The 25,788-nt window shown below is 43.4% G+C and overlaps 1 protein-coding gene across 2 annotated transcripts in view; it reads left to right on the forward strand.

Moving 5' to 3' along the window:
* The window catches only part of camk1da (calcium/calmodulin-dependent protein kinase 1Da), a 429,764-nt gene that overhangs the window by 377,271 nt on the left and 26,705 nt on the right, over positions 1–25,788 (forward strand). For both annotated transcript variants that reach the window (XM_068059551.1, XM_068059552.1), the window contains exon 8: positions 5,844–5,922. In XM_068059551.1, the coding sequence (XP_067915652.1) occupies positions 5,844–5,922 (79 nt within the window). The remainder of the gene's footprint in view (positions 1–5,843; positions 5,923–25,788) is intronic.

A 25,788-nucleotide genomic window follows, 5' to 3' on the forward strand; every position in this document is an offset into this window, starting at 1 on the left:
TAGGCTTGTAGATGGTGGAAAGGTATTGAGGACTCAGGAAGTGAATTACTCATCAGAGAGTCCCAACCCTCTGCTCTCTTGGAGCCGCAGTGTTTATTTAGCTGGTTGTATGAGTTACATCAGCATCCACACTCACTGAAACCCCTTGCCTTGAAACTACACTATGTGAATATGAACATACAAATACTTCTAACTTGTAGCACGTTCATATAAATTCTTTTGCCTCCTATTTTAATGGAAGCATTAGTCTATTTACTTTAGCGAAGGAGTTTCATATAAGTGTGATAAGAACATACGAATTAGGAGCAGGAGTAGGCCACTCGGCCCCTCGAGCCTGCTTCGCTATTCAACCAGATCATGGCTGATCTGATTGTAACCTCAACTCCACATTCCCACATACCCCCAATAACCTTGCACCTCCTTGCTTATCAAGAAGCTATCTACACCTGCCTTAAAAATTATCAAAGTCTCTGCTTTTGAAGAAGGGAGTTCCAAAGACTCACGACCCTCTGAGAGAAAAAATTTCTCCTCATCTCTGTCTTAAATGGGTAACCCCTTATTTTTAAACAGTGACCCTTAGTTCTAGATTCTCCCACAAGGGGAAACATCCTTTCCACATCCACCCTCTCAAAACCCCTCAGGATCTTATATATTTCAATCAAGTCGCCTCTTACTCTTCTAAACTCTGGCAGATACAAGCCTAGCCTGTCCAATCTTTCCTCATAAGACAATCCGCCCATTCCAAGTATTAGTCTAGTAAACCTTCTCTGAACTGCTTCCAACACATTTAATAGTTTATTCTGCACAGTGTAATTTCAAGGTCTTCGGGTAGTCTGGTAGAAAGAAATGTAGGCTTCAATTCTTCAATGAGGAAAATTCTTCATGTACAAGTCCAGAGGGTGAGTGCCAATGATAATTCAATGACATGTCGCAGTTAAACCCAATCCAGTCACTGTTCAGCAATAAAATGGTTGTACTCATAAATGTCGTACCTAAGTGCGATATCCAGAAGACATCCTGTGTCTAACAGTGGTAAGCCTATATTGTTTTTCCGATTTTATTACAGATTAGAATCATAGAATGGTTACACCATAGAAGGAGGCCATTCTGCTGGTCAAATCCATGCCGTCTCTCTGAAAGAACAACTGAGCTCCCCCACCCTTTCCCATAACCCTGCAATTTTTTTCCTTTCAGGTACTTATCTAGTACCCTTTCGAATGTCCTGATTGAATCTCCCTCCACCACACTCTCAGGTAGTACATTCCAGATTGTAACTACTCACTGCTTAGAAATGTTTTTCCTCATGTCGCCTTTGGTTCTTTTACCAATCACCATTAACCGGTGCCCTCTGGTTCTCAACCCTTCTGCCAATGGGAACAGTGTCTCCCTATCTGCTCTGTCCAGACCCTCATGATTTTGAACACCTTATCAAATCTCCTCTCAACCTTCGCTTCTCCAATGAGAACAACCCCAGCTTCTCCAGTCGGTCCATGTAACTGAAGTCCATCATCCCTATTTATTATGAAAAATTTCTTAATTGTTTTTCTTCCATTTAATCCTGCCCCCGCCCCGACTCTTTCTCCTGTCACTTGCACAACGGGTGTCGTGCCTAGAGGGTAAGTTGGTAAATCAGTTAAAATGGTAAATAGTGTCATGGTGGATAGTTTTTCTACTGAGGATTAACTACTGAGAACTATCTCTCTATCTCTGTCTCTCTCTCTCTCTCTCTATCTCTCTCTCTCTCTCTCTCTCTCTCTCTCTCATTCTCAGTTTGTTCCTCTCAATCCAAGCTGCAGAGAGGTTTTTCTATTTTTAAAATATGGAGAACTTCAATGACTGCAGCCAAAATTTACAACTGCCAAGGAGTGGAATTGTGTGTTAATACTGAAAAAAGATAAATACAGCCTTGAAATTAAAACAAAACAGTTGTTTGGCAGGTTTATTTGCAGGAAACGGGCCTGATTTTTAAAAAATTACATGATATTCTCTTTTGCTTTGCCAATGATAATTGAAAGCTTTTGCAGTTCCCTGCACACTTCAAAGAGAAAGGCAGTTAAGAAGACCGAGTAGGGGCAGATAATTTGTCATTAACGGAAAATATGTTGTGTTTTGATTGGTCTGAGATCCTGAGATCAAGAGACCCGGTGAATGACTTGCTGCCCCACTTTTGTCAATGCTGCTCTTCAGACAGGCAGCAAGGGACAAAGGACAGTAACTCAGTCGCAGCTCACCGATCATTTTCCTCCATCTCATTCCCATCCCAAGAAAACCCTAAGCAAATGTTTACTGCCTGTGCTTTGAGGTTCAAGATCATGTACTTAACTGAGCCAAGACTGATGAGCTAAAAGTCTGCTCTGATTGAAGTGTCATCAGTAAGATGAATTTGTGCAGTTCAGAATAGTATAAAGTTAACTGTAACACAAGAGCAACATACTGCAGATGCAGGAAATCTAAAATAAAGACAGAAAATGCTGGAAATACTCAGAAGGTCTGACAGCATCTGTGGAGAGAGAAATAAAGTTAATGTTTCAGGTCGATGACCTTTCATCAGAACTGGGAACAGTTAGAAATGTAACAGGTTTTAAACAGGTGAAAGGGGGAAGGTTGGAAAAAGAGCAAAAGGGAAGGTCTGTGATAGGTTGGAAGACAGCAGCGATTAAATGATAAAAGAGTTAGTCGTGCAGGGCCAAAGGGACTGAAGATGGGGCAAGAAAAGGAACAAGGAAACAAAAGTGCAGCGCCAATAGAATGATGAACAGCTACTGGTCAAAAGTGAAAACGAGTAAGACCATAGCACGCAAAGAAAAGGAAACAAAATGGGGACAGAGATCACGGTCTGAAATTGTTAGACTCAATGTTGAGTCCAGAAGGCTGTAAAGTGTCCAGTCGAAAGATGAGCTGCTGTTCTTCGAGCTTGCATTGAGCTTCATTGGAAAACTGCAGTAGGCCGAGGACAGAGAGGTCAGTGTGAGAACAAGGTGGAGAATTAAACTGATGGGCGACCAGTAGCTCTGGGGGTCACGCTTGCAAACTGAACGGACGTGCTCCACAAAGCGGTCACCCAATCAGCATTTGGTCCCCCCAGTGTAGAGCAGACTGCATTTTTGAGCAGCTAATACAGTATACTAAATTGAAAGAAGTATAAGTAAATCATTGTTTCACCTGGAAGGATTGTTTGGACCCTTGGACAGTGAGGAGAGAGGAGGTAAAAGGGCAAGGTTTGCATCTCCTGCTCTTGCATGGAAAGGTGCCATGGGAAGGGGAGGGGGTGTTGGGGGTGATTGAGGAGTGGATTAGGGTGTCACGGAGGGAACAGTCCCTTTAGAATGCTGACAGGGGAAAGGAGGGGAAGATGTGTTTGGTGGTGGCATCACGCTGGAGGTGGCAGAAATGGCGGATGATCTGTTGAATACTGAGGCTGGTGGAGTAGAAGGTGAGGACAAGGGAAACTCTGTCATGATTCTGGGAGGGAGGGGAAGGAGTGAGAGTAAAAATGCAGGTAATGGAATGGACATGGTAAAGGGGCCTGTCAACCACACTGCGGGGGAACTCATCAGTCGAGGAAAAAGGAAGATATATCAGAAGCACTGGTATGAAAGGTTGCATTATCAGGACAGCAACTCATCTTTCGATTAAGCACTCTAAATCCTTCTGGATTCAACACTGAGTTTAACAATTTCAGACCATAATCTCTGCACCCATTTTGTTTCCTTTTCTTTGCATGTTTTGGTCTTACTCTTGTTTTTGCTTTTGCACGGCAGCTGTTCATTATTCTGCCATTCACACCGCTCTAGGCACACCTTTTATTTCTTTGTTTTCCAGTCGCATCACCACTCCCTTTGGCCCTGCATGACTAACTCTTTTATCATTAAATCGCTGTTGTCCTCCACCCGATCACAGACCTTCCCTTTTGTTCTTTTTGCACCCTCCCCCATTTCACCTGCTTAAAACCTGTTGCGTTTCTAACTTTTGCCAGTTCTAATGAAAGGTCATCGACCTGAAACATTAACTCTGTTTTTCTCCCTCCACAAATGTTGCCTAACCTGCTGAGTTTTTCCAGCATTTTCTGTCCTTATAAAGTTAACTGCCCCGACTTTGGCACTAATGGCAATTTTACTGAATCCACAGCATGTCCAGTGTGGGAAATGATAACAGTATGTTCCCCTCTCAACACCACCAAAAGCAGATGAATCATTATTCACCTCATTGCAATTTGTGAACCTTACTATACATGAAATTGCTGCTGCATTTTCCCACATAACCTAGTGAACCACATAACAAAAGCCAACATATCCCAATGTAACATTAAGTGTAAGTAAAATGCCTTGAAGTGTGATAAGCTCTAAGTCTTCCTTTCAGCTTTTAAACCACGATGGTGACGAATGCAAAACATTCAGACCAGCACTGCAGAATAAAACCTGCGCTGAGGTGTAAAATGCTCACAGGGGCACAAGTCGTTACCATTTAAAGGGCAATGCCAACCCAAATACAAAGTAGTCTATCATTTGCCCATCATCGCTAAGGTGTTGTATCTGAAAGTGCATCCTCCCAGACACCACATCTCGAAAGTATTGCACTTCTCAGTCTGCATACCTCAAAGTGTCACACATCCATAGTGCAAAAACTAGTGATTGGCTGAAACCATCAAGTTAACAATCAACCATCCAATTAACTAAATGTGAGCAAAGAATAAAACAGCCAAAAACAAGAAACGAGTAACCAACACAATCCAAGCAATCAATTCCCTAATTGTTTTCAAAGCTACCATTCTGAAGTGACACATTTTGGTAGGAAGAATGAGGAAGGGCAATATAAACTAAATCATGCAATTTTAAGAAGGGACAGAGAGATTTTGGGGGTGTATGAACACAAATCTTACAAGATGGCAGGAGAAGTTGAAAAGATTGTTCAAAAAACATATGGGACCCTTGGTGTATGAATAGAGGAATAGAGTACAAAAGCAAGGAAGTTATGCTAAACCTTTACAAAACACTGGTTAGGCTCCAGCTGGAATATTAGGCAGGATTTTTCCTGTGGGTTTCTGAACCCCACCATCAGGATGAAATGTGGGTCAGAAGCCTGCATTGTGTGCGAAACAGTCACTCAGTGTAATTTTCCCCAGAGCGCCAATCAATGGCCAAAGGGCAGGCTTGCTGTCCAATTAAGGATAGTGGGTGGGTTCTTGAAGCTGAAAGTCCAATCAGAGACTTTCCAGCTTGAAAGAAGCAGCAGGCTGCTATGGAAGGTAAGTAAGAGAGAGGGCACTTCAAGGTGGAGGCAGACTGGAAAATCCCAGTTGGCCTCCTTTAGTTGGCCTTAAGGGGCCCTTAATGAGCTATGTCAGCTACCCGCTGTGCCCCATCCTACCTCTGTGAAAGTGGCCCGGAGGTGGGATGGAGTTGGGGAACTTGCACGCTGGCCGGCGGGATGGAGTTGGGGAACCGGCACGCTGGCTGACGGGGCTATTTTTGGCTCCCACCTACCTCTGTTCCCAGCCCACGTGTTTTCACAAGCTTATGAAATTCTACACATTGCAGGGTCAGTAACAAAAGTTTGGTGAGGATGGTAATTGCAAACCCCAGAACAATTTCCATTTTAACCATTGTTCCTCAGGAATCTGGGGTCCGGTGTAACAGTGAATGGGGCATTTGATGGAATAGGCTCAACAGAGTGATTGGACTTGTTTTTAGTTTCGTATGTTCTTCGAAAAGTAAGAGCAGGCTTGTTACTAACACTTCAACACATGTTTCTTTATCCTCATTGAACAAAAGTGATTATTTTATACCATTTGCTAATTTTATCTATGAGACAAAGGACTCATTCTCATCAATTATTTCTTTCAGCTAAAGATTTTATAAAACGCTTGATGGAGAAGGACCCAAACAAACGTTACACATGTGAGCAAGCATTAAGACATCCGTGGTAAGCAGCACTACATTCATTCCAATAGATTACATTCTCATTCCACTCTTCCAGGCATGTACCAACTCTACTTAAGACCACTGCAGAATTTGCAACATGAATGTATTTCCTTTGTAATACAGATCCGGGAACTCGATCACATTTGCTTTATGCCAACCATCTAATTGTGGATTTTAACAGAGCATTTCTATTGCTTTGAGTTTTGCTTTCACACTCTCTCTCTTCCTCCCACAAGCACAGATTGGGCTCCATGCAGAGAATTCTATGCATTTTACAATCATTTATATCGGTGAGCTTGAAATAGGTTAGCTAGAAAAGTGACCATATACCTAGAAAGATAGTACAGTGGTGCCTTTATTCATTTGACATAAGCGAAGAGTCTAGGAAACTGACTGCACTCACTGTGCATGTTGTATACTGTTATTTATGTAAAATAAACTAGTGGTTAGTTTGAAGTTGTGCCTGTCTCTTTTTAGTCCATCTTCTGCAAGGACAGGAGAATTTGTAAGTATGTGTCAGTTTTCAGTTTAAGAGTTCTTTGTTACTATCAAGCTATTGTGCAAGTACATATTGGGCAGTAAAAGTTGCACTATGAAGCATAAGGGACGCAGGGTCCAATTACAGGGATGACTGGTGACCTTGAACCTGAAAGAATATCTCGCGCACAAACACAAAATTTGTAACTGCTCTTAAAACTTTTCAAAGTAATATTTAAAGGAATACTGCTGCCTGATAAATATTAGTATTTGTTTACTTTTGAAGCACGGGTCTTCACTAGAGCTTTTTTTGCAATTCCATTATTCTAACCTGGCTAATTCAATTCTCGAATTGGAATTTCGATGGTCCCAGCAGCACTGAAACTGTTATGCTTAATGGAGTATTTGATTATCTCTGTATTGATTCCTATCCCCTTCTATCCCATTTCTAAAGAAATACTAGCCTAGCTCTTTTAGACAGTTACTGATCACAGCGTTGACCGAGTGTGTTCTACGTATCTACTCCATTGTGAGCTGTGTGTGTGTGTATTCCCCTGGGGTTTACACTTACTACTGTTCTGACTCCACACATGCACCAGACAGCTGTAGTAAGTCTCCAGTCTGCCACTTGCGCTCACTTATCCATCCCATAGAAACATATATGAAATTTATATCAGACATTTATGTGGAAGTCTGGTGGGAACTCTCACTCTGTCCCACAACCAGAGTACGTAACGCTGCAAAATTCACCATTTTACAACTTTTTGCTGCAAATTTGAAACGGATGTGAGAACGGGTCAGTTGTTACGGCTGTATAAATTATTTCGTTCACTTTCACCCGGGTTAACCGAATGGTATCCCAGTGAAATTCCAAATTATCTTCATACCTAATGGGCACAAGATTACTAAATGAGTAAGATTTTATAGAGACAGCTGTAAGCAAGCTGGTCCACAACACTCCATACCCCGCTGTTTAGCTGTCTGACTGTGAGTCTGCTCTCCAGCTTGAAGCATTTAAATTGTTATCTGCACTTTGTCAACACAGTCTAGTCTATCAGTTAATTAATTCTCCAACTTTAGAATCCAGGGAGTAATGAAACAGCAGTATTTGGATTTACAGACTTATGCAGACAGTGCTTAAATATTTGGGTAATAAATGGATTCACATGGTTTCATTAGTTTCTTAGAACAAATGTAACTGGAGAGTTTTGTTAGCACAGCTTAATGGGGTAGTGTACCTAATACCTTTTCAGTTAAATTATTTGGTGTCTTCGGAAGGCATTTTAAGGTGTGCAGTTGTGTTTTCAAAATGCAACCACAATGCAAAAGGCATGGCAATCTATATAACAATTCCCCAATATTTATGTAAGTTGAAACTGTTTTAAAATTATCGTGAACTGCAATGGCTGTTCATGTGGTTCTTCCTCAAAGAACCCACCCTTGACCCCCTCCATCATCTCCAACTATTTCAAACATTACTTTCCTCCTTCAGGTCTGTGAACATGTTCTTACACAGGTCAGTTCTCACTTTTCACATCATTCTTTACTTGAAGCCGTCCAGTCCAGTTTCTGCCTTGTCCAAAGAACTTCAACCACCCCGGTTAAAGTAACTAATGGCATCCTTCATGACTGACCGTGGTGCAGATCCTTCCTCTTTGGCTTTACCGTGGCAAATGGCACTTTTGACCATTCAATTCTCCTGCACTGTCTCTCCTTTGTGACACTAGCCTTGTTGGCTCCCAAGTGGACTGTTCCAACAAAACTGGCACATCTACTGCAAAGGCTTCCTCTCACACCTGGATGGTCACTTCATCGATCCACCAAGATTCCACCTGTGGCTTCTTCGATCCTTCATCTACATGTTGCTGCTTAGTGACAGCATCCAACAGCACGAGGTCAACTTGCATGTATAGGCTGATGATATCGAGCTCTACCTCTCACTCACCACCTACAATTTCACGACAGCCATTGTGCTGTGCAGCTGTTTATCTGATATCAATGCTTAAATGAACCAGACTTTTCTTCAGGATAATATTGGTGAACTAACCTGTCCAGCTCTCGCCAAAAACTCGTCATTCTAACCCATTAATTCCATCTCGCTCCCTGGCTGCCCATTCAGTTTGGATCCCACAGTGTGTATTCTTAACATCCCATTTGGTCCTAAGCCAAACATCAAACCTCATATCATACCCATCACCAAAACCAACTGCAACAATGCCTGCCGCTACCCTTAACTCGCGTTCATTACTGCTGAAACCCTCATCCACACCTTCATCACCTTTAGACTTAACTTCTCCAACAGTCTCCCCACTGGCCTTCCAACAACAACTTGCATTTAAGCATCTTTATCATCGTAAAAGAACCCACGTGCTTAGACAAAATTTGACACAGAGACACATAAAGAGACAAGAGAGGTTCTAAGGAGAGTCTTAAAGGAGCAGGGAGAGGCAGAGAGGTTTAGGGAGAGAATTCCCAGGTTTAGGGCCTAGACAGCTGAAGGGACGTCCACCAGGGTGAAGCAAAAGAAGTCAGCGATGCATAAGAAGCGAAAATTGGAGGAACGCAGAGTTCTCTTGAGGGTTGTAGGGCTGAAGGAGGTTACAGATATGGAGGACTGAACACAAAGCTGAGAATTTTAAATTTGAGGCATTGCTGGACGAAGAGCCAATATTGGTCAGTATGCACAGGGTTGATGAGTGAACGGGACTTGGTACAAGTTGGGATATGGGAAGCAGAGTTTTGGACGAGGTCAGGTTTATGGAAGGTGGGAGCTGGGAGGGAGGGAGCCGGCCACGATGTGTTGTATTAGTCGACTCTGGACTTCAACTTAGGTTGAAGTTATACTGTCACATTGGTGCGAGCAGTGGCAGTCTAACCTGAGTATCAGGTACTGACCTGATTCCAGAGGACATTGATGTCAAATTATATCACACCCCTCCAAGAGGCTACCTCATACCACTTTGAGTTCACCTCGATGACAGGATAACTGCAGAGTTATGCCAAGACACATTTTAAAAGGTGCCATGCAGTCCTCTGGATGATTTGAATCTGACTTTAAAGCATTGTAGGGAATATTTTAATGCGAAGACACAATCAATGATGTGAAAATGAAATTGAATGGGCACTTGAGAGAAATTTACAGGGCTACGTGGATAGAGTGAAGGAGTGGGATGACTGGATTGCTGTACAGGAAGCATGAACTCAATGGGCTGAATGACCTCCCTATGTGCCGTTATGACTCTATGATTCTAAGACAGAGCAGTAGTTCTAGTCTCCACACGCCCAGCTTTACAAAATTGACTTCTAGATGAGCTGATCTCTGAAACATGCATGTGGAGAACTCTTTTGTCACTGATTCTGACGAGCACAGAGATTGAGGTCAAGAAGCAGTTTAACAAGGGTCTGACAATTACAAATCACAAGGTGACACTGAGCCACATAAGGAGATATTAGGGCAGACAGCCAAAAGCTTGGCCAAAGACGGAGGTTTTAAGGGGCGTCTTAAAAGATGAAAGAGAGGTAAAGAGGCAGAGTGATTGAGGGAGGGAATTTCAGTATCCAATTTTAATCACTCCACCATTGGCGGCCATGTCTTCAGTTGCCGATGCCCTAAGCTCTGGAATTCCCTCCCTAAATCTCTCTTTCCTCCTTTAAGATGCTTCTTAAATCCTATCTCTTCGACCAAACTTTTCATCATCGGCCCTAATATCTCCTTATGTGACTCAGTGTCAAATTTTATTTGATAACCCTCCTGCGAAATGTCTCGGGATGCTTTACTATGTTAAAGATGCTATATAAATACAAGTAGTTGTTGTTGTTGCAACATTTTGTTCGTGCTCTAAGAGTCTTGCAAGAGTGAAAGCAGGATGCTGTGACGGTCTGTTTGCAATGTATTAAGCCGTGTTTACACTGGCAATATTGACAGCAACTCCTGGAGCAGGTAGGCTGGCATTTTAGCCTTTTGTTGTTACACCTGCAATTTTTTGTGAATGAAAAGTAAAATGTAGCCACTTACATCTTTCAAAAGTGAAACTAATCATGCTCCCATCATTTTATAGCCGTTAAGTCAAGGCCAACTTCAGTTTAATAATTTTAAAGTTAGAGCAAAAATGTTGGACTGCTGAACAACTTGGTCAACATCTGAAAGAGAAAAGCAGTTCATTGTTCTGGATGGGAACTTAACTAATTGATTGTGTGACTGTAATGGGCAATATTCAAAATCAATAATGTACTGATGGGGTAATTGTGTTAAAAAAATGTAAATATTTGTTGCAAAGATCTATACATTTTTTCTGACAGAAAAGATCTATTTTTTGTGCAGAATCTGGACAACATTTAACACCTGGGTTAGTGGCGAAATCAGATAACAACAACTTTAGTCAGAAGCACTGGTAACCTTCTAGAACACACGAATATAAAAATAGGACCAGGAGTTGACCATCTGGCCCATCAAGCCTGCTCCGCCATTCAATAACATTATGGTTGATCCTCATCCTCATCTCCACCTTCCCACCTTATCCCCATACCCTTGTTTCCCTTTAGCATCCAGATATTGATCAATCACATCTAGTCGATGAAGCAAGGCAGAGAGTGGTTCATTTTTGTTTGCCTTGACTATTAGTTGCAATGGTTTCCCTGTGGTGACTGATAAAACAAACAACACATCCAGATCCAGGGGTTCATGTGCATAGATCTTTTGAGGTGACAGGGCATATTGAAAGAGTAGAGCACAGTGGTTAGCACCGCAGCCTCACAGCTCCAGCGACCCGGGTTCAATTCTGGGTACTGCCTGTGTGGAGTTTGCAAGTTCTCCCTGTGTCTGCGTGGGTTTCCTCCGGGTGCTCTGGTTTCCTCCCACATGCCAAAGACTTGCAGGTTGATAGGTAAATTGGTCATTATAAATTGCCCCTAGTATAGGTAGGTGGTAGGGAAAATATAGAGACAGGTGGGGATGTGGTAGGAATATGGAATTAGTGTACGATTAGTATAAATGGGTGGTTGATGGTCGGCACAGACTCGGTGGGTCGAAGGGCCTGTTTCAGTGCTGTATCTCTAAATAAAAAATAAAAAGAATAAAATAAAAGTAGTTAGCAAAGCATATGGGATCTTGGGATTCATAAATATTAGTATTTGAGTAAAAAAGCAGGGAGGTTATGCTGAACCTTTATAAAGTTCTGATTAGGCCATAACTAGAGTATTGTGTCCAGTTCTGATCACCATGCTTTAGGAAGGATGTGAGGGTCCTTGAGGGGGTGCAGAGGAGATTTACCAGAATAGTTCCAGGGATGAGGGATTTTAGCTTCAAGATTAGGTTGGAGAAGTTTGGGTTGTTCTCCTTGGAGCAAAGGAGATTGAGGACAGAGTTGATAGACGTGTACAAGATTACAGCAGGTTTAGAAAGACAAAGAAAAGTTGTTCCCATTAACTGATGGTACAAGGATTAGGGGACACAGATTTAAGGATTTGGCCAAGAGATGCAGGGGGAATGTGAGGAAGAGCTTTTTTATGCAGCGAGTGGCAATGACCCCGAACTCGCTGCCTACAAAAGTTGTAGAAGCAGAAACGATGAATGATTTCAAAAGAAAATTGGATGTGCACTTGAGGGAAATAAATTTAAAGGGCGATGGGGATAGAGCCAGGGAATGGGGCTGATTGGGTTGCTCTGCAGAGAGCTGGCCTGGACTCAATAGGCTGAATGGCCTCCTTATGTGTCATAATGATTCTACGGGCAGAATTTTATTCAGGCGTCACGCTGCATGGCAGCGTCCTTTAAACTCAGCGGGGTGCCCGCATTCAGCGGCTGCCGAGGAGCCTCCACGATATTTCGCATGGGGGCTCATTTAAACAGTGGGGGCAGAGCGCCCACCCCCGATGATGTGTAGGGGAGGCCGCTGCATCCCCAGCAACGGCGTCCGGCGCCACCGTGCCGGCGCCATTTTTAAAAGGCTTTAAGCTCTTCAAATAATTATAATTTTTAAAAGGAAAATATAATTGATTTTTATTAAATGTAAAAATAAATGATGGAGGCCCTTCCCCAACCTCCTCCAATGGTCATTTCATTGCCTGAAATGACCATCAATTGATTTTTGAAATACTTTCCCCCCCCCCCCAAACCTTCAAAGTCTTTTGCCCTTTAACCCCTTCCCACCATTGACTTCCCCACTCCTCCACCCCGCCCGCCCTGAAAATGTTATTCCTCCCCACTCCCCACTAGATTCTCGCCTCCATGCGGAGTTCAGAAGGCGCGTGGAGGCCGTTAAATTGGCGTGGGATGGCAGGCAAGTTATTTTGCATACATTTATTGGCAATCTGCATATGACGATGAAGGGCCTGCCATCAGGCAGCTGGGGTGGCCGCACTGAGGTCCCCCCCCCCACTGCCGCCGGTAACATGCGGCGGGCCCTTCTTGACGTCACAGATCGAGGCGGGCCCCTCCCCGCAGAATTTTACCGGCCCCCGCACCACGACCCGTGGCGTTGAAGGGCCGGTAAGATTCAGCCCTATGACTCTATGAGATTCCAGTAACAGGGATGTTGAACTCGCTGCTCTCTTACTGATTGAGATACCAGAGCAGCAGTGCTGTGAAGCCTGCTATAAGAATATCCCAATGATCCAAAGAAAAATATTTTAATAGAGGGGATATTACTATATCAGATTTTATCTCCATTTAAGGCTGTTTCTCAGTGATTAATAGCTCTGGGCCTGGAAATGGCTGTTTGCATTATTAGCATACCATTGTTTAATAGGCTCATATGACATTCCTGTCCACTGTTTTAACAAAGGCATTTGAAATGATCACTTTGAAGAATTTCCTACAAAAGCTTCAGGCGTTTGTGTGCTAATATTGCAACTTTAATTTCCTCCAGTTGCTGATTTCATTGTAAAAAATATAATGTAAATTTCAAATGGAGAATTTAAATATTTTTCATTAATATTAGTAATCGAAGAGAAATACACTCCTCAGTCAGTACAATGAAGGGTGTCATTTAAAACCAATTTTGGGAATTATAACTTTGATTTTCAAAATATTGCCTCAGTAAAAAAGTTACAGAACAAAATTCCCATTTTGTTCCAGTACTTCCAAAACATTCTTCAACAATGTTGAAGAGAAATTGCAGGATCGTGGAAAAGCAATGACAAACAAAATGGGAAAAAGATCCATTGGGGCATTTTTACAGGAGCAGCAGCTGTCTTAGCGTAGGGTAGCTGACCGTGTGCTGTGCGGTTAATTGCTTATAAAAAGAAACGGATGTTCTGCTGAAGGACTCCTACTTCAGAAAGTATTAACATCCCCAGATGGGCAGAATTTAATGCACCAACCATGTGTTAGGGTGCAATGACCATAGTGCTGGAAGATGACACCACCGAAATACGGAGCCACCAGTCCCAAAAACAGCTGGATAATTTATTGAGTGAAAACCTTTCCTGCTCTGGTAAATGTCTTCAACTGCAAGGACTTAACAACCATGTCCGTAGCAACCTATCAGTCCCAGGGCACTGAGAAACACAACTGGTTTGCTATTTCCAGGTCATTGTAGGTGAGATATCATGAGTTTTTACATACTTTTATCACTATTAAATGAAGTTGAAATGTGAAGGCCTGTATTGAAATTTTATATAAGGCACAGACTAGGGTAGGCAAATGCCATTAGTCTCCAGATAATATTGTATTAAAAGTTTTGCATATGGGAAGCAGTTCTTGTTCACATTACCCTTATTTTCTGTATCACAATTTTGGAGTGGTGTTTTTGTGTCAGCAATTATAATGTACAAAGCCTATGTCAACATTGATGATAGAAAACCTTATGTCAACATTATCCTGTCACTCTGCAATGACAGAGCTCCAATCATTAGCTATACCATGGATTTGCCTGTCATTTTGTTTCCTTTTTGATGATTTCATACTTGAAACACTTTTTTTGGGAGGGGGGTGGGATTTAAACCTGATTTTCAGAACATTTTGGGACCTCCCTTACCACTACCCCACCTATCACCCCCACCTTCCCCATCACCTCCACCACTGCCCCCCATCACCCCCACCTTCCCCATCACCCCCACTCTCCCCCATCACCTCACCACTGCCCCCCATCACCCCCACCTTCCCCATCACCCCCACTCTCCCCCAATCACCTCACCACTGCCCCCCATCACCCCCACCTTCCCCATCACCCCCACTCTCCCCCAATCACCTCACCACTGCCCCCCATCACCCCCACCTTCCCCCATCACCTCACCACTGCCCCCCATCACCCCCACCTTCCCCCATCACCCCCACCTTCCCCCATCACCTCACCACTGCCCCCCATCACCCCCACCTTCCCCATCACCCCCACCCTCCCCCAATCACCTCACCACTACCCCCCATCACCCCCACTCTCCCCCATCACCTCCACCACTGCCCCCCATCACCCCCACCTTCCCGATCACCCCCACTCTCCCCCAATCACCTCACCACTACCCCTCATCACCCCCACTCTCCCCCATCACCTCCACCACTACCCCCCATCACCCCCACTCTCCCCCATCACCCCCACTCTCCCCCATCACCTCCACCACTACCCCCATCACCCCCACTCTCCCCATCACCCCCACTCTCCCCCATCACCTCCACCACTGCCCCCCATCAACCCCACCTTCCCCATCACCTCCACCACTGCCCCCCATCACCCCCACCTTCCCCATCACCCCCACCTTTCCCCATCACCTCCACCACTCTCCCCCATCACCCCCACTCTCCCCCATCACCTCCACCACTGCCCCCCATCAACCCCACTCCCCATCACCTCCACCACTGCCCCCCATCACCCCCACCTTCCCCCATCACCTCACCACTGCCCCCCCATCAACCCCACTCCCCCCATCACCCGCCAGCATTCGTCCAGCTTATCTTTGCCCATTTGTGACAGTTGCAAGCTTCAGGTAAGAGGTTTTCCACTCCCTGCCTGCCTTTTTCAGTCATCAGTGATTACAAGTATGGCTTCAAAACTTAGCACCTGGATCTTCCTACCTGAACAAACTGCGACTGCCTGATTGCCATTCTGGCCATCTCCCATACTAACCCCTCCACCCAGATAGTAAATCTCCATTGATAGTGGTCAGGCCTCCTGTCTATCACCTTGGGACTCATGTCCTTCCTTTCCATTCCCCCAACTCCTCCAATATCATGACATGCAACTCCCAGTCCCTGACCTTTTGACCACCTCATTCTTCCCTGAAGCCTTCCTTTCCCTTCAGAGCACTCTTCCAATGCAAATGTATAGCATTAACTTTTTGATTATCTTCCTAAGATCCTATTTCTTCCAGTTATTTTGAAGTTAATTTCGCTGCAGGCAATATCACAGGAAGCACCATTTGTTGGCGGTTAGCTGTGGCTCAGTGGTTGAACGTGAGCTTGAAGGTTGTGGGTTCAGGTCCCATTCCAGAGACTTGAGCACAAATATCATGGCTGACACTCCAGTGCAGTACTGAGGGAGTGCTACACTATTGGAGGTACTGTCTTCCAAATGAGACATTAAACTGAGTCTCTGTCTGTCTTTTCCAGTAGATGTAAAAGGTCCCAGGATACTATTTCACGGGAAGAACAGGGGAGTTCTGCCCTAGTCAATATTTATTCCTCAATATCACTAAAACAGATTTATCTGGTCATTATCACGTTGCTGTTATGGAGGGTAAAATGTGGGAGGCCGTCCAAGAGTGCATTGGAGTGGTCCAGTCTAGGGATAACAAAGGCATGGATGAGGGTTTCAGCAGCCGATGAGCTGAGGCAGGGCAAAGTCAGGCAGTGTTACAGAGATGGAGATAGGTGTTTTAATGATGGTGTGCATATGCGGTTGGAAGCTCATCTTGGGGTCAAATATGACACCAAGGTTGCGAACAGACTGGTTTAGATGTACAAGGGTGTGGAAATAAATTCTGTGTGCAATTAAACCTTCATTACGGTGCTGAGAACCGGATCCCGATGGAGCCAGAGAAGGAGAAGCCGGATTCTTTCTCAATGAGTTATGTCAGCAAGATGTACAGACTAACCAACACTGTTGTAATAAGGCGTGTGCAATAAATGAGTCTACCCGGTAACAGAGTGAGTTACACCAAGAACATCAGAATCGGCCAAAAGGCTAAAAACCAATACGTTCATAAACTGAGGGCGTGAATCTCCATAGGGAGTGGGCTGTGTGAAAGATGGAAGCTGAAAGTGGTGAGACTGCGAGCAGGAAATGTTAAATCAAAGAGCCACAGCAATGAGACAGCTACAAGGCTGGTTGAAGGAGGGAATGTGCTCATGGGGCCTTGTTACATCTGTGGCTGTGGTGACTGCTGACTGACCAAATGGGAAAATAAAAGTTAGAATTGAAAACAAATGGAGGATAAGCTGGTAGTTTCAGTTTTGCTCGCGTGGCATGCTGGCTGTGCATAATATAAGGACATTGCTCACTCGAAAGTTAAAGTAGTTTGTTTAGCGGTAACTTCTGGTTTGGTTGAAGGCATGGAGGTCCTGTCTTGATTGAATGGTCAATTAGGATTTAGTCACTGGCCTAGGCCCGGTCTGGAGCAGGGTTCAGTGTTATCTCCTCCTCTCGTTTGTTCTTTGTCTCTTCTTGTCAGCTGGTTTGGATCGTTGGATTTAGGTTTTTGTAGACTTTACAGGAAGTGCTTTATCCTTTCCCAGCTCTAGGCAGAGATCATGTCTCATTGATATTTAACATTCTCAATGTATTAATTAATCATTCAAGAGGCAGTTTGATGCTGTGATATTTTCTATGGGAATATGAGGACAATGGGCCAAATTCCCCAATCTTTACTTATCTTTGTGAGCTATATAAATGTAAGTCTCTGTCATGGGGTCTTACATACCAGTTTCATAAGTGATTCATTTTAGGGCTATCAAGGCACGTTTCCCCCAGTATCAGCAGATGACATTCCCAGGTCGGGTTTCGTGTGGCTTCGATGCAGAAGAGGGATTTCTCTACAGTGCCCTGAAAGTGGGCCTTGATCACATTTTGAGAATCTAAGCGAATCTAAGCTGTGGCTTACTGGTAGTACTTACACCCCCGAGTCAGAAGGTTGAGAGTTTATGCTCCAATCGCGATACTTGAACACAAAAACCTAGGCTGATGTGCTGAGGGAGTGCTGACCTGTCAGAGCTGCCGTCTTTCAGATGAGATGTTAAACTGAAGCCCCATCTGCCCTCTCAGGTGAACATAAAAGGTCCCGTGACACCATTTGGAAGAAGAGCAGGGGAGTGTCCTGGCCAACATTTATCCTTCAAACAACATCACAAAAACAGATTGTCACATTGCTCTTTGTGGAGCCTGCACTAATTGGCTGCCACATTTCCTATGTTCCAACAGTGACCGTATTTCATTGGCTGTAAAGCACTTTGGGACATCCTGAGGTCATGAGAGGCACTTTCGAAACATAAATCTTCCTCTCGGCCTTTTGCCCGAGCGTCAGGCCTGAGTTGTGGGCAGGCCTGTGCTGTGAGCCCAGGCTTACAAAAGGCTGGGTTGGCACTGCCCAAATTAATTTCAGATGTAAACTTCTCACAGTCTGCAAGTGAGGACACACTTATCCAGTCAATTTGCACTGGGTTTAAACACAGGTTGAAGAGGTTAGAAGACATTGCACCAACATACTGCAGCAGCCCATCACTCCCATCTCCTTCATTTTCATTGGTCAGTGTTTGTACTGGTCTGCTAGAACAGGAAGAGAGTGAAATCCCAAGGCTTTGTCATGTTTTCACCGACTATCAGCAATATATAAATTACATTTTCCACAGGATCTTCAGTAGCATTACATTTTCTGCCGTCAAAGCTCTGAACATAGAAGTAAAGACATATTCACAATAATTCAAGAGACCCATGATTAATCCCGTAAGAAGTAATTAACTAATGGAGTTCCATTTCACCTTTAAAACAAAAGGTTTATGACTGTGCTTAATAAACAACTCTTTCAGCAGATCTGTCCAGCATATTAATGATGTTGAAAACTCAACACATTTGCAGTGGACCTGATCATTTTATCTGACGTTGAAAGGGAAATTTTGAATCATTTGAGATAACAAGAGCACGGTCCATCATTGGAAGTGGCAGCAGGTTTAGCTACTGTTACAAAAGTGGGTTGTGATGTATTCCCTAAAGTTTAAATTATATGTTCCTAAGTACTTTTTCCTGGATAGATGCCACAGGAGTACATTTGAGTTGATTGCAGCCCCCCAGAAGGGAATCAGTTTTTATATAACCAATTTATTTATGCAATGTAGCAAAATTAATATCATGTGCAATAACATAACCCAACTCCACATCATATAAATTAAGATCTGAGGTGATATGTGTGGTAAATCTTAAAGTTGAAATATTCTACCTGTTTCTTCTGATGAACCAGCTTGTTCTAGTCAAATGGGTTTCCGTGCAACATAAATTGTTGAACATGAGTCAGTGAGTTCAACAGCCAACTTCATGCCTAAGGTTAGGAGTTAGAAACGGTTCTTCACATGTACTCCTTTCTCTTCAGTTTGGCGTATATGTGCAAAGTGCCATTGGTGTTCATGTTGGAAGCAATGTGGTAACATCTGGCACGAAAACTGCACCATGCCAGAAATCATAGTGTTCTTCTGGTCACTCACCCTTGAATTCAATCCAGAACTGCCTCATCCTCTGCTCATTGTCCTCATCATTGCTGAGCCTTTCCCTTTCCTCACCCATGGCACCTTCCATCTGTAGTCACTGATACCATTCAGGGAGCAAGAACGCTGCCTGATATGTTCTCCCCTCACTATCCCACAATTCTCCTTAGACTAATATGTTCTATAAAATGGGGGAGCACTTCAAACAAATAAAAAAATCCCCTTAGACTTTCCTCTTTCCTTGAAGAAATGTTTAAATATTTAGTCATTTGGTAATACAGAACTTGAGTATTGCTGAAAACAGAGACATTTTGTCGAAGCTTTTCACCTTGCACTCATCAGGACAATTCCCAAGAATACCAATGTAAGGGAAAGCAACAAATTTATACAACTTATTCTCTTCTCATATTCTTGCAAATTGTCCTGATCGGTGCAAGGCGAAAAGCTTCATCAAAATGTCTCTGTTTTCAGCAATATTTAAAATATTTTTTGACTTCTATTCCTTGCAGTAATAATCTATTCCATAGATGGCTAAATTTGTTTAGCCTACTGAGAACAGGCCATCCAGTATCTAAAAACACTGGGAAGATGTGGGTGAAAGGGTTGACTTTATTTTTGAACCATACTTTTGCTTAGTTTTTAAGCGTGTACTAAACAAGAGCTGGATGGAAGGCCAGTAGATGTAGCAGATGCATAAATATGCAGGTGTTTGCCCGTCAGGTGAACTATAGTATTATGGTGTATTGTAAGACTGAGACAGACATAGAATAAGAGTAAACTGTAAGACATTCCAGGATTTAGAGTCTGCAGGTAAAGGAATTTATGTGGTTTCCTGATGTCTGTGTAGTCATATAACTTCCATATGACAACTCCATGTACCTTGACCCACATATGACTGACTGAAGTTATCAGATTGAGAGTATTGTTGAGGAAAGGAATGTTAATTAGACAGGGTTGAAAGCACAGAAGCAGTTTCTGAAACATTTGATTAAATGTGTTAAATGTTGTTTGAAACATCGTTTAAACTTTTCTTTTAAACCATTTATATACAAGCCATTTCCCTTGCTGGAATGTTCCACCCTATTTATTCATATAGAGTAGGTTCCACAACACCCGAACAATTCTTCATTCAGAAGATTTGGTTGCTCCAAGTTTAGGTCTACAATGTTTATCATTCTCACAGTGGACGTACTCTACTGTCGAGGCAGGTCCTATATCACTAACCTGTATGCAAACAGCTGCAAAATAGAGGTCTTAACATCAACCATATGCAGTGGCAGCTAATTCAGTCGCCACTGACCACTGATGGTACTTTGTCTTTGGAGTATTTAGTGATACCGCACCCTGAGCACACTGCCTCTGAAAGTAAATTTTTCAGTCTGTCCTGGCAAAAAGAGCACTGAGGAAATCAGAAGAGGCACAAGTTGCCAAAATTGGTTGTAACGTAAACCTCACTCACACTACCAAATACCTCAGTGCTTAGCTTGGCATCAGACACCGGATACTTGTGTTGGTTTTTGGACTGTGATCCTCAGGTGCCGCTACTGTGGGAATGTTACAGAAGCTGAAGCTACAAAGGCTGAGAAACCGCATAATTGAATGGGGAGAAAATTTAGCCGCTTGTGGTTTTGGTTGGTACCCAGCTGTTGTTAATTTTTTCCGAGTTACAGCAAATGCATTTGGGCGTCTGCTAGAATTTCTTTTATTCAGCCTCTTAGGACTGAATCGATGCTTTATTTCTGTTCTTTCTGCTTATTGCTGTGTAATAGACTGCCGTATGAAAGTCTATATTAACCACTGGGCCAGTAACTGCCTTCATCTAGTTATAGGACACAGAGTTACTGCTGAATGCAAAATAACAATGTGTTTGACAATGAAAACAGAAAATGCTTAAAACCTGTTACATCTCATCTCTAACTTTTACCGATTCTGAAGAAAAGTCATCAACTTGAAGCATTAACTCTGTTTCTTTCTTCACAGATGCTGCCTGAGCAGCGGATTATTTCCAGCATTTTCTGTTTTCATTTCAGAGTTCCTGCATTTGCAGTATTTTGCTTCTGTGTGTGTTTGACAATATTATCTAATATTACATTTGAAATTTCTATTTCTTCTGTGGAAAGTGATCTATCATTTAACAGCCTTAAGCCAATAAATTAAGAATTACTTCCTTGTGAGTTGCAGTGAAGAGTCTTTTAAATTGGCAGTATTCAGATCAAAGATATATTTTAGATCATTTTCAGCACAGAGTTAAGCCACGCTCATAATGAGGGAAAAATTCATGTTTGTTGATGTTGTTTCAAAGAAAAGTTTTAGACCCTGAAATAACACTGTGGGGAAATATATATGAACATTTCACATGGTCGGCTGAAATTTTAGCAGAGAGTTTAATTTCCAATGACACAATAAACACTTGTACATTTCTATTCCATGGTCCTAATGTCTGGAATGTAGAATCAATTTCTACTGAGGGGCGATGAAATAAAATGTTGTAAATAGCTGGTCTATAAATTGTAAAGACAGGTAAATGTTTCGGGTAGATACTGACAAAGAGAGGAGAATGTTAACTGGGGAAGGGATGGGTGTGATGTCGAAGGGATAGGTGTGATCTCCCCGACCCTCCCCTCACCTACCAAAAGCGTCAAGTTGAGGCCTGCGCTATTTTAACTACCTCCCCACCCGGAATGGGCAAAGAGATGGTGGCTGGCTGGTTAAAATTGTGTGCCCGCTGACTAGAAGATAAGTGCCCAGAGTGGGGATTCATTTGGGCAGGAGCTACTCAGTAGAGTGATGGGAGAAGGCTGGGGTGGGGCAGCAAAAGCTGAGACTTTTCTGCAAGGTCCAATGGATCACCTCTGCTCCTCCTGGCCCCAGAAAAATAAATTTGGGGATTTCAGACCCCAAATTAGGAGTTGGACACCTTGAAGCATTTTCGTTGGCTGCACAATTAGCTCCGTTTACAAGGGAGCCAATATTATCCATGCAGTCGGCTCTCTCATCAGAGGGCACCAGGCAATGATTAAGGGCTGAGGCTCCAGGTGGGCCGCACTTCAGCCGCTCAAGCAATCTATACACTAGGCTGATTCCAGTGTCGAGGACACTGGGCAGTAGAGAGGCTGGGCCGAAGAAACTCTCTGACATCTGGAGCCATGTTTGGAGCAAGCTGAAGTTCCACATGTCCCAGGTCCTGGCAGCTATTACGAGTTGGTGCAATTCATTGCATCTCCCCAGAAATGCTACGTCCATCAAGCCTCCTGCACCCAACACCTGTCACAGTGTAAGTACTTGCAATGCTTTGATCTCATTTGTCTTTTGTAATGTTATAGCTTTGGCAGTCTGCCTGTACACATCCTCAGCTAAAGTTATTTTTATGTTGTTTTGAAGTCCAGGGCCTTCACCCATTCATTTTAACTAAATAACGTAAAGAGATGATTTTTTAAAAAGGACACTAACTCTGCTTACTGCCCCCACCCCTCATTTGAATCTCTCTTGAGGCTGAAGAATCCTACAACAACAACTTGCATTTATATAGCACCTTTAACAGAATAAAACATTCCAAGGCGCTTCACAGGAGCGTTATAAAACAAAGTATGACACCGAGCCTCATAAGGATATTTTAGGGCAGATGTCCAAAAGCTTGGTCAAAGTGGCGGTTTTAAGGAGCATCTGAAAGGAGGAGAGAGAGGTGCAGAGATTTAGAAAGGGTATTCCAGTGCTTCGGACCTTGGCAGCTGAAGGCATGGCTGCCAGTGGTGGAATGCTGGAAGTGGGGCATGTCCATGAGGCTAGAATTGGAGGAGTGCAGATATCTTGGAGGATTGTGGGGCTGCAGGTGATTACAGAGAAAAAGGGCAGGGGGTGGGGGGGGGAGCGAGACCATGAAAACAAGGACGACAATTTTAACATCGAGGTGTTGCTTAACCAGGAATAAAATGATTGATGGCAAAATCTTCAACAGCAAACACTTCAGCAATTCAGAAAACTTTTTGATGACTCATGGATGGAATTTAACATTGAGGAACGGAGGGAAAAGCATGAGCCTGAAATTTCTGGATTTCCACTCGGGCAGCCCAAATGCAGCAGAGCAGAAACCCTGAAACTACAGGCAAGCTGTTGTCGAAACCATAAGTCCATCCCAAATTCCTGGGACGGTATTGTTAGCACCATTAGGCTGAGCATCCCCAAGGGCACTTTCGAAGTTTCAGACATGATACGCTTTTGAAAGTCAGAGCAGCCCAAAACCGCCATGCCCGAGGTGCCCTAAGGTCCTCCAGGGTTAAAAAACTAAAGATAATCGATGCCCCCCCAGAACAGATTACCTTAGTCTAGTAAAGGTTAAAGGACTTTGCTAAAGTCCAGAATGGAACTCATAGTAGCTCTTAAATGGCAAGAGTTTTATTGGGGCCTACAGTTGTGGGGGAAGGGCCGGGGGTCAAAGGGTAGCATTCCCAAAGGAGGCATGGCGAATTCCTCTAGACTGACACCCCTCAATGTCAACGGCATATTAAAATACTATGTCAAAAAAGTAAAAAGCAACACAGGGTGGTGCAGTGGTTAGCACTGCAGCCTCACAGCTCCAGGGACCCAGGTTCGATTCTGGGCACTGCCTGTGCGGAGTTTGCAAGTTTTCCCTGTGACCGTGTGGGTTTTCGCCGGGTGCTCTGGTTTCCTCCCACAGCCAAAGACTTGCAAGTGATAGGTAAATTGGCTGTTGTAAATTGCCCCTAGTGTAGGGAGGTGGTACGGAATATGGGATTACTGTAGGGTTAGTATAACTGGGTGGTTGTTGGTCGGCACAGACTCGGTGGGCCGAAGGGCCTGTTTTAGTGCTGTATCTCTAAATAAAATAAACAATGTGATATTTGCCACCCTAACTTTAAATAATGCATCACTAATATATTCTGAAGTATATTTCCATGGGTACCTGTGATGCTGCAGTCGTTCACCCGGGTTAATGGATGACAATGAGTATCAGTAGGTACAGGCACCTCTCGGCCTGATCCTGTGCCTGTCCAATGGTTGCAAGCCTGCACTTTCCATCAGACCTCACCAGATAACAATGGGGAGGAAGAACCTCCAGCAGAATGTTTCCTTCTCCGAGCTCAGGGGCGCTGAAAAGAACTCTAGCTCAGCATCTGCTCTACTGGCAGATATCAGCTACTCGAGATAGAACAAGGATGGCACCTGGGGTCCTTCCTAGTCCTTATGGACCAGAACCACAACAGAGGATTCTTTTACCCATTAAACCATTGGACCAGCAATTTGATAACTGTATTGTCATTTACCTAGGATCTGCCTGGGGAAGAAGGTTATCTTTAGCCGGTGGTGGGAGTGGGCGCTGGTGGCTAAAGGACTGCAAGTTACAAGAGAATGAGAACTGGCTGACAAGGGTAATCAGGGTCGGAAGGTACTGATCTTTACTCCCATGAGTAGAAATGTAATTTCTATACATGGTTGGCCTGTTTTTAATGGAACATCTGGAAAATAAATTGACTATGCACCCGGACAGCAGACACTTTGATCCTCGTAGTATTATTATATACTTCAATTTCCCCTTACTGTCACACCTTCCAAAAGAGTGTGCCATACATCCTGCGTATTGCTGGAGAGAATCCTGATGGAGGGAACATCGAGGTAGTTACGATTCTCGGAGGGCTAGAGATGGCAAACCCGGAACAACATTTTCAGATACGCTAAGGCAACAGGGCAGGAGGCCACTGGTTTATCGCTGTGAGGGGCAAGTTGGAGACAGGTGCCAGGAAGTATTTCTTTACACATAGGCTGTTTATCCAATTTCCTGGGAAATCAGGTATTACACCAACAAATGTGTCATGTGTAACACAAAAAACATGTGCCCCACCGGTAGCATCTGGTTCTCACATTGAAGAAAATGAGTTTCATTTCAGGTCGGGTGTGTGTGCATCAGGTTTAAATAGAACCAGTGATGAATATTTTTAAGCAGACTCACTCAAAGTTGAATCCTACCCAAAGGACTGAATCTATGTTGAACCTTATTTCATTAGTCGTACGTTGAGGAAATATGTTTGGGATGAGAATTTTTGACCAAATGAAAACAATTAATTATAATAATAGAAGACCTAGTCCAAATATTATTTTAAGATGTTTTATTTACTGGCTAATATTTAAGATTTTATTTCTGCTAAGCTCCAGCTATTTAACTTTTAGCAGCGCAACCATGTTGAATTTGGTTCTTTCTTCATCACAAAACACTGCTGCTCATGAACAAAAGACTCAAAGCTAAAAGCACAACAGAAACATTGGACAAAGAAGGAAAAACAGGAAAACCAGTTCATGGGGGTGGCCAAAATTACAGCCAAAGAGGTGGGTTTCAGAAGCCTTTCGAGAGCAAACAGAAAGCTGGGGATTTGGAGGAATTCAGACAATAAATAGCAGAGAGCAGTAGTGAATTGGAGGGACTGAGGAACAAGAAATAGGGAGATGTTGGTGATGCGAAGGGTGCATGGAGAGTTGTTGGGCTGGTGGAGATCATTGGAATGAGGCAAGACCCTGAAAATCATAGGAAGCCCATAGAGGATTAATGGGGGAGGTGTTGAAATGTTAAAACCTTGGCTTTTGGAAACATTGGCATTGTGATGCCAATTGATGCCATTGTGATGCCACTCGGCCCACCGAGTCTGTGCTGACCATTAACCACCCATTTATACTAATCCTACACTAATCCCATATTCCTACCAAACATCCCCACCTGTCCCTATATTTCCCTACCACCTACCTACCTACACGAGTGAC

This window comes from Heterodontus francisci, chromosome 27 (assembly GCF_036365525.1).
Source record: "Heterodontus francisci isolate sHetFra1 chromosome 27, sHetFra1.hap1, whole genome shotgun sequence".
NCBI lineage: Eukaryota > Metazoa > Chordata > Chondrichthyes > Heterodontiformes > Heterodontidae > Heterodontus > Heterodontus francisci.